Raw genomic sequence first — 9,609 nt, 5'->3', positions numbered from 1 at the left:
ATGGCTTTGTTTTTCTCCTCACTTAATTTGATGGTAGCTGTTGGCTTGATGTAAATAGCTTTTATTATATTTAGGTATGACCCTTGTATCCCTAATCTCTCCAAAACCTTTATCATAAAGGAATGTTGAATTTTGTCTAATGCTTTTTCAGCATCTAATGAAATGATCATATGTTTTTTTTTTCTTTCAGTTTATTTGTATGATGGATTACATTGATAGATTTGTATATGTTGAACCAGCCCTGCATCTCTGGGATGAAGCCTACTTGATCATAATGGATAATTTTTCTAATCTGTTCTTGGATTCCGTTTGCCAGTATTTTATTGAGAATTTTTGCATTGATGTTCATGAGTGAGATTGTCTTGTAACTCTCTTTCTTGGTTGAGTCTTTGTGTGGTTTTGGTATCAGGGTAATGGTAGCTTCATAAAAGGAATTTGGCAATGACTCTTCTGTTTCTATATTGTGAAATACAATAAGGAGTATAGGTATTAGGTCTTCTTGGAAGTTCTGTTGGAATTCTGCATTGAAACCTTCTGGTCCTGGGCTTTTTTTGGTAGGGAGGTTTTTGATAACAGCTTCTAATTCTTCGCGACTAACAGGTCTATTTACATTGTTCACCTGGTCCTGGTTTAACTTTAGTATATGGTACTTACCTAAAAAAATGTCCATTTCTTTTACATTTTCCAATTTTGTGGCATACAGGCATTTGTAGTAAGATCTAATGATTCTCTGAATTTCATGTGTTTTTGTGGTTATGTCCCCCTTTTTATTTCTGATCTTATTAATTTGTGTGTTCTCTCTCTGCCATTTGATTAGTTTGGATAGGGGTTTATCAATCTTGTTGATTTTCTCCTAGAACCAGGTTTTTGTTTCTTTGGTTCTTTGGATTGTTTTCTGTTTTTCTATTTTGTTGATTTCAGCCCTCAGTCTGATTATTTCCAGTCTTCTACTCCTCCTAGGTGAGTCTGCTACTTTTTTTTCTAGAGCTTTCAGGTGGGCTGTTAAGTCTCCAATGTGTACTTTCTATGTTTTCTTTAAGTGGGCACATAGTGCTATGAACTTTCCTCTTAGCACTGCTTTCATAGTGTCCCATAGGTTTGAGTATGTTCTGTCTTTATTTTCATTAAATTCAAGGAAGACTTTATTTTTTTCTTTATTTCTTCCTTGACCCAGGTGTGTTTCAGAAGTTAACTGTTCAGTTTCCATGAGTTTGTAGGCTTTTTTGAGGTAGCATTGTTGTTGCCTTCTAAGTTTAATCCACGGTGATCTGATTAGACACAGGTGGTTACTAATATTTTTTTTTGTAACTGTGGAAGTTTGCTTTGTTAATGAATATTTGGTCAATTTTCCAGAAGGTTCCATGGGCTGCAGGGAAGAAGGTATATTCTTTAATATTTGGGTGGAATGTTTTATAGATGTCTGTTAAGTCCATTTGATTCATTACCTCCATTAATTCTCTTATTTCTCTGTTAGGTTTCTGTCTGATTGACCCGTCCATTGGTGAGAGAAGAGTGTTGACGTCTCCTACTATTAGTGAGTGTGGTTTGATGCCTGCCTTGAGTTCTAGTTGTTTCTTTTACATAAGTGGGTGTTTTTATATTAGGGGCATAGATATTTAGGATTGAGACTTCATCTTGATGAATTGTTCCTGTTATGATTGTAAATTGTCCCTTTCCATCTCTTCTGATTGATTTTAGTTTGAAGTCAACTTTGTTAGAAATTAGTATGGTCACACCTGCTTGTTTCTTAGGTCCATTTGCTTGATAAACCTTTTCCCAGCAAAGGAATTCCAGATTGTAGTGGGTCCATAGGTTGAATTACCTTGTTGACAGCTCTTAGATCTGTCACCATTCTCCATTTACCAAATTTCTTTTTTACAACAAACACAGGAGAATTCCAAGGGCTGGTTAATTTTTCAATATGGTGAGCATCTAGTTGCTCTTGCATCAACTGTTCCAATGTCTGTAATTTATCTTCAGCTAGCGGCCACTGTTTGATCCATATTGGCTTCTCAGTTAGCCATTTTAAAGGTAGGAATGTTGGTACCTCTAAAGGTTTGTTATTTGCTATATGTTTTTGTACAGCCTGAATGGCTGGTGGGCATTTTCCATAATACCTCATTATATCCTTCCCAGAATTATGAGTTCCAGGAACTACAGGAATGTTAATCTGGGTATTCCATTGCCGTAGCAGGTCACGGCCCCATGAATTTATTACAATATTGGCTATATAAGGCCTTAGTCTTCCTATTTGCCCTTCAGGCCCTGTGCATTCAACCCACCCTTTCTTTGTTTTTACACGAGATAGGGTTTCAATTGCCAGGAACTGAACATCCACCTCTTGAAGAGGCCAACTTGGATGCCATGATTCTGGAGTAATGATACTTACATCCACACCTGTGTCTAATAAGCCATCAATAAAAATGCCATTTATACAGACTCTTAGCTTTGGTCTTTGATCGTTAATAGAAGTCTGCCAAAATATACGTTTCCTCTGTCCTAATGGATTTTTTGACTCATTCTCCATATGTAATTCATCATTTAGACCAATATTACTTTTTACAGCAGAAATTGGAGCTTTTAATTTTCTTGGTGAGGCACGTTCTCCACTGTGACTGGGAATGACTGGGCCACTGTTGGCTTGGGGGCCTGCAAGAGGCCCCTCAAGAAGTTTCCTGATTATATCGGGTTGCCCTGTCTGTCTGTTGTTGACCTGCATTCATTGGACTAACACAGGCCTTTACCACATCTCCTACATATACCTGAAGGCCAAGGTCTCCTATTTTTGTCATTTCCAGAGGAGATATTATTCCTAGAAATTCTTTGCATGCAATCCCTTTGCAAATGTCCTAATTTACCACAATTAAAACACCTAGACGTTGGATGTCTCCTCGTTGCTTTGGAAATTTATTCTCCTACCCAAGATTCATCATTATAGCCAAACGTCTCAATGTTCATTGTATGTTGAATCCATTCATCCATAAGTGCTGATCTAGATTTTAAAGGCCCAGTTATCTTTTTGCATTCTATGTTTGCATTCTCAAAAGCTAGAGATTCAAGAAGTATTCGTCTAGCTTCTGTGTCTGTTACCCCTATGTCCAGAGCCTTAATTAATCTTTGCAAAAAGTCAGTAAACGGTTCTTTCTGTCCCTGCCTAATCCTGGTATATGATTCAACCCTTTTTGCTGGATCTTGTATCCTATTCCAAGCATTTAAATCTGCTTGTTGACATAGACACAATACTTCTTTGTCATAAAGAGCTTGGGCCTGTGGATCAGCATTTGCTCCTGCACCAAGAATTTGATCCTCCACACCTTTTGCTCTTCCTTGCTGTTCCATATGTTTGGATTCTTCTCTGAAATAGATTCCAAGCATCAAGGAAGGTCGATCATCTAAAACTGCAGACACTAACTGAAAGAAATCACGGGGGGGGGGGGTAGCTCTGGCATTAGAAGCCCAAGTCTTTATCATTTCCTTAAAAAATGTAGAGTGCAAACCATAATTAACAATAGCTTGCTTAATTTCTTTTAGATCATTCATTGTTATTGGCGTCCATCTAGCTTCTTTGACTCCCTTTGAGCCTGCAGAAGTTGACGCTTTGTCAGAATGAATTACAGGGTATGTCGCTAAAACCCTGAGTAAGCCAGTTCTAATAGCTGGTGGCAGCATTGTATCCTGTCCTTGTGCCTCCTTACTCTGTTTACCAGCTCCAATAATTTCTTCAATCTTTTCAAATCTTTTTATTATTGTCTCTCTTAAATCCTGAATCTCCTGACCTGCACGAGTTTCTAGTGATTTCACTAAGGTATCAATTTTTTGGTCCCCATACTGCACCTGTGTTTCCAAAGCTTTGATTTTTTTCCTTCAAAAATAACATGTCCTCCTTAAACTTTTCTTGTATATCATGTAGGTTCCCATCTTGGAGGTACATTCTGTCTGTTACCTTATCAAAACTTTGTGATAACATTTGAACGTCAAATTCAACAGCCTGAACCCTTTCAGGTAACTTTCTACTACCTTTGGATATGGAGTCAATTTTGTCTATCATAGTATCCACTTGTTCAGATAACCTCTGATTTTCAATAATTTTAATCCTTTCAACTAGTTGTTCATTATTAGTCCATAAAGATTCTATTGTTATTAGGATTGCCTTATTCTTCCTTAATGTTAGAATATGGAAAAGAAAACTGAAACCTAGTAACAAGTAAATTAAGGTATTTCCATAATCATATAAACCTTGCATGATAAAATCCATTGTATTAGTAAAAAAAAAGCAGTAAAATTTGCAATGGAAACAAAAACTGCTATATTACCTATTATCCAGCAAGTGGCGCTGTTGCCGAGTCGCGACTAGAACTGCTGCAAAGGTGACGAAAACGGGGTCCTGTTTCAGTGTCCTCCTTAGTAGTTGTTAAAAACTGGGAAATGCAAGTTTCTCAGCAAAGTAAATGTTATTAAATCAATTTCATACACAGAACCAGAAACCCAGAATCCAGGGGTAGAGAAGAGCAACCTGGAAACCGCTTATGCCTCCACGTGACAGAGTCGCCCCAAGGGGTTGCAGCTTTTGGCAACTGCTTGCACTCTGGTTTGCACCACTTAAGCGCTGCATTTACAAGGGAGATTTAAAAACGACTCAGAAAAGAGCAAACCAGGTGGGTAGAGACTAGGGGGCCTGTGGAGTTTAAATCCATGTGGGGTGGCAGGGCACAGGCTGCGGCTGAGGAAGGGCTCATGCCAAACCAAGCTGGTGACAGGCGGCCCGGCAGGGGTGGGGTGGGGGAGGGAGGGGTCCTAAAACCAAATGTTCGGGCACCAAATGAAGGCGTAAGTCACAAACAATCCCACACCAGTTTGGAATTATGATTAATAGAATGGTTATTTATTTAAAGGGGAAAACTTACAGATCACTGTCCCAGACAACAGCCCTCTGCACAATCAGGAAAGGAGCCTAGTCTCCAGAAGCTGAGCCGGAAGCCAGAGAGAGAGGAGAGGGAAGTGGCCGTTTTTTTAAAGGGAGAGAGATCACACCCCAATGGGCTGGTATCTTAGCGGCTATTGGCTGAAGGAGTGGAAGGAGCTCCAGCAACAGAATCTTACAAGACATGAAAGGAAGAGTTATCATCGATAGTCTACAAATCTTTCTACAAAAAAGAAACAGACAGAATATTGCTCCATTCATCTTATAATGCACATTTACACAGATACACAAACCACATGACGACTCAACACAAAAAAAAGAATTATAGACCAGTTTCCTTCATGCACATAGATGCAAAAGTACTCAGTAACATACTTGCAATATGAATCAAAAAAATTAAAAAGGCCATCAACCATAATCAAGTAGGTTCATCCCAGAAGAGCAGGAATACCTCAGTATTTGAAAATCAGTCAATGTTATTTATTACATAAGTAAACTGAAAGATAAAATCTACATGATCCTCTCTTAGATGCAAAAAAGGCCTCTGAAAAAGTCAAACAGCCCCTTCATAATAAAAGTCCTGGAGAAATTGGTGGTACAAGAGACATGCCTATGCATAATAAAATTAATTTACAACAATCCTGTGACCAAAAAAAACATCATGTGGAGAGAAACTCGAAGAGATTCTACTAAAATTTGAAACAGTTCATGGTTGTTCACTTTCTCCATACTATTCAATATAGTGCTTGAAGTTTTAGCTAGGGCAATGAGGCAGAATCTGAGAGGTGACCAATAAAGAAAGACCAATATCCCACACTGAACCATATTAACTAAGCTACATGAAATAGCCTACAATTTGTTATTGCAGAATGGAATAGCTTCAGAATGGTTTGTTTTGCCACAATATTACTAAATATAACTTCTGATTTACATATGCTTAGGGTTTTCCAAAGAGCAGGTATATTATCTTATTCTTCACTAAATACTTTTTCCAATCTACATACTCTTATCTGCTACAACTCAAATGTATACTGAATACGTGTTTCAAAAGTAATACATTCTCTATTCCATTAACTTATGCAGCTATGTTTAATATATTATCATCAGTATTTCCTAAGAGTTAGAAAAATTAGATTTTTTTTCTGATAAAATCCAGGTCTCTTGTAGCCCTTACTGGAATTCCTGCTTCCTACTCCCAAGAACTTGGACCATAGGAGTGCACCATCATGCCCATTCAATTCTGGGGTTCTAAGTCAAGGTTCATTTATCCCAATAGGCAAAATTTCAATGATTAATCAGATGCTCAGCCCTATATTCTCCTACTGACTAGGAGCCAGAATTAGATTGTGTTCTTCATATATTTATATCTGATAACCTATGAATAATTCTTCTCAATATTGATGATTATTCACAAGATTAAGTACTCCAAGTTTGGTTCATTAGTATTTCTTAGAAAATTACAACTTGCCAAGAATTATTGTACAGCTGTTGCTGGATTCTTCTTGGACAAAAACCCAAGCTTTTTCTCATTTTAAGAGTCACTCAAGCAGTTAGAGACAAAAATATATGCTTATTCAATCAAGATCACAAATCTTTAAACAACCAGTCTTGTAATAGTGGGGGCAAGAGAATCTTTTAGTTTTTGATAAACTTGGTTCCCAGCATTTTCTATAGTCACTTTCCACTCCTGTGAATGTTACATTTCTCACCCGCAGTTACTCAGTGCAGACTAAAGATTCTGACAATTCCTGTGTTAAAGTTGCCGAAAAGCATGTTTTAGAGCTCTGACCCTAAATGATGATCTTCTGAGATAGGCAGGTGAGTATCACACCTGTTCCTTTTCCATTGGCACTCACTGCAATCCAGTCCAGAGCTGGTGCAGCAGCTGGACTGAAAAACACCATAACTGGATTGGGAAGTTCTGCTTGGCATCTTAAAGTATTTCAAAATTTGAGAAAAAAAAAGTCTATAGAAAAAAAATTTGTCAGTATGTCTGAGAGAAACTCTCACGGTCATCCTTGTCCCGCAAGGATGACGTGACCACTGGAGCTCTTCTCACTGCAGTTTTATTCAGGACCTTTTGATAATTGTAAAATCTCTCACTCTCTCCCTCTTTCTCTCACTCACTCACTCACTCACTCACTCTCACTCTCTCACTCTCTCCTCTTTTCCTCTCTCTCCAGGCAAACCTCTCCCAGCCCTTAAGTAGGCATGGGCAACCAACCCCGGATTGCCAGGTGGGCACTGCCCATAGGTCCACGCATATGCAAGCAGCTGACAATCATTGTGTGATAAGTCAGGCCTAGTTGATATTAGGAGTTGATTATCACAGAGAGCACTCGCTTTCGGGATCGCGGAGGGCAGGAGCCAGCACCATCAGTTGCGGCTCCAAGCAGCTCTCTACACAAAGCCATCAGGTGTGACTCCACACAGCTCTCTACAAGAAACCATTTTATCTAGTGCAACTAATACTGAAATCTCTAGCTTGGATATTTATAGAATATTAAAAGTCTGGCGAGGGGCTGGAGAGATGGCTTAGAGGTTAAGGGCATTGCCTGCTCTTCCAAAGGTCCTGAGTTCAATTCCCAGCAACCACATGGTGGCTCACAACCATCTGCAATGAGGTCTGGTGCCCTCTTCTGGCCTGTAGGAATATACACAGACAGAACATTGTATACATAATAAAGGAATAAATATTTTAAAAAAGTCTGGTAAGGTTTAACATTTCACTGGCTATTGTAAAGGACCCTAATAGAAACATACATGGATCTAATCTACATAGGTAACAGAAAAAGACAAGATTTTCTAAGTAAATTGGGGAGTGTGGAGATCATGAAAAAAGGTAGAAGGGTAGGTAGGAGGAAGGAATGGGAGTATAGAAAGATACTCACCTCAATAAACACAATAAAAAAGAAACATCTCTTCTGTCCAATTTTTCAATCTTGATGACTGAGAATGGTATAAATGTATGCAAATTATGCATTTCTCTCTGTGTGTTCTTTTTCTCCTTTGAAAGGACTGTCCAAAGGTTCTTTGTATTGAGACACTAAAACATATCACCACTATATTTGGTGTTGTGATAAAAAACTGCTTGTGAACAAATTGAGTATGAACTTCATATTTTCAAAGCCTCTTGGCACTGTTATCTTAAGGACTAGGGAAGAGCATACACTTTTCCTTTGTGAAATGTTCAGCCCTGAAAACATATATGTAAGCAACATTATGTGTTCTCAACAGATTGTATCAGGAATATATATGTATATACAAATATACATATGAATGAATTAATAATTAATAATTTAAATGAGAGTGGAGAGGGTTCTATGGGAGGGTTTTGGGGGAAGGGAGAAATGGTGAGAATAAATCCAGTTTTACAAAAAGCAGGAAAGAAAAAAATCAATAAGCTCCTTGGCTTCAATAACATCTACTGTTACCGGTGAAAGAACGATTTATGATTTATGTACTATAAAACTGTACATTCCTTGCAATGGAGGAACAAATAGCAAGGAAATTCAACATTGACTATGACAAATCAGAATCAGATGCAACTCATAGACTGGTGCAGTTCTTGTGTAAAGAGGAGCATATTCCATACAAATAAACCTGTACTGCCTTTCTCTTTTGAGACATAAGAGGACACAGGTCTATAATGGATCACTTGGCCAGTCATTTGGCTTTGCCCAGCCTTTGCTGATTTGCATGTGCTTAGAGCACAGTCTATAGCTTCAAGGATGTCTTCATAATCAGGTCATATCCTGTGCTTGTCTCAACCTCACACAGGTGGCATCACAGACATGAGGGCCCCAACTCAGCTGCTGGGATTCCTAATGATATGCCTTATAGGTAAGGATGGCAACACTGAAATTTATTCATCTGACTATGGTCAATGCTGATTTGTCTCTGCGAATTTCTTCATCTATTAAAATTAACTGTGTGAAAATTTGCTTTAAATTTTCCCATCTCAGGTGCCAGATGTGACATCCAATTGACCCAGTCTCCAGTCTCCTTGTCTGCATCTCTGGGAGAATGTGTTACTATCACATGCCAAGCAAGTGACTATACGTATGGTGCTTTAGCATGGTATCAGCAGAAACCAGGGAAATCTCTGAAGTTCCTAATCTATGATGCCAGAAGGTTGGCAGATGGTGTACAATCAAGGTTCATGGGCAGTGGAGATGCTAGAGACTATTCTCTCAAGATCAGCAGTGTGCAGTCTGAAGATGCTGCCACTTATTACTGTCTACAGAGTAAGAGTTCACCTCCCACACTGAATCAAGTCATGACATAAACCACCCAGCAAAGCAGAAGCGATACTCCAGGCCAGGCTTCCCTAATTGCTCTTTCTGGTGTTTCCAGATGTTGAGAGTGTTTCTCTTTTCCAGGAGTTAAAAGCCAATGTGATGTTTTTATATAAAGATCAGAGAAAATGTTCTGTGTCTTAAATCTCTGTCCTGGTCCCCAAGGGCAAACATTAAAAACAAGACAATGCATCTAATGACTTATATAAAAAATATCTTTTGCAGAGAGTAGATTTTTGAAAGAAATGAGATTCATGAAACATGGTTGACAACACACATACACATAAAAACACGTGTAGCTATTCTAGTAAACTTATTATCTAACTACAGCTTCCAAAATCCTGAATCCCTAAAGTCAGATCAACTATTAATAGGAACATTTTCTCAGAA

At 38.4% G+C, this 9,609-nt stretch overlaps 1 gene segment (V, D, J or C); it reads left to right on the top strand.

Annotated features, from left to right (window-relative positions):
• The first annotated feature begins 8,715 nt into the window (after positions 1–8,715).
• LOC130877717 (immunoglobulin kappa variable 1D-13-like) lies at positions 8,716–9,209 on the top strand. The segment is given in 2 exon segments: positions 8,716–8,764; positions 8,887–9,209. Coding segments are annotated over 2 exon segments (372 nt in total).
• The last annotated feature ends 400 nt before the right edge of the window (positions 9,210–9,609 follow it).

This window comes from Chionomys nivalis, chromosome 1 (genome assembly GCF_950005125.1).
Source record: "Chionomys nivalis chromosome 1, mChiNiv1.1, whole genome shotgun sequence".
In the NCBI taxonomy this organism is placed as follows: domain Eukaryota; kingdom Metazoa; phylum Chordata; class Mammalia; order Rodentia; family Cricetidae; genus Chionomys; species Chionomys nivalis.
This window is presented reverse-complemented; position numbering and strand designations above follow the sequence as displayed.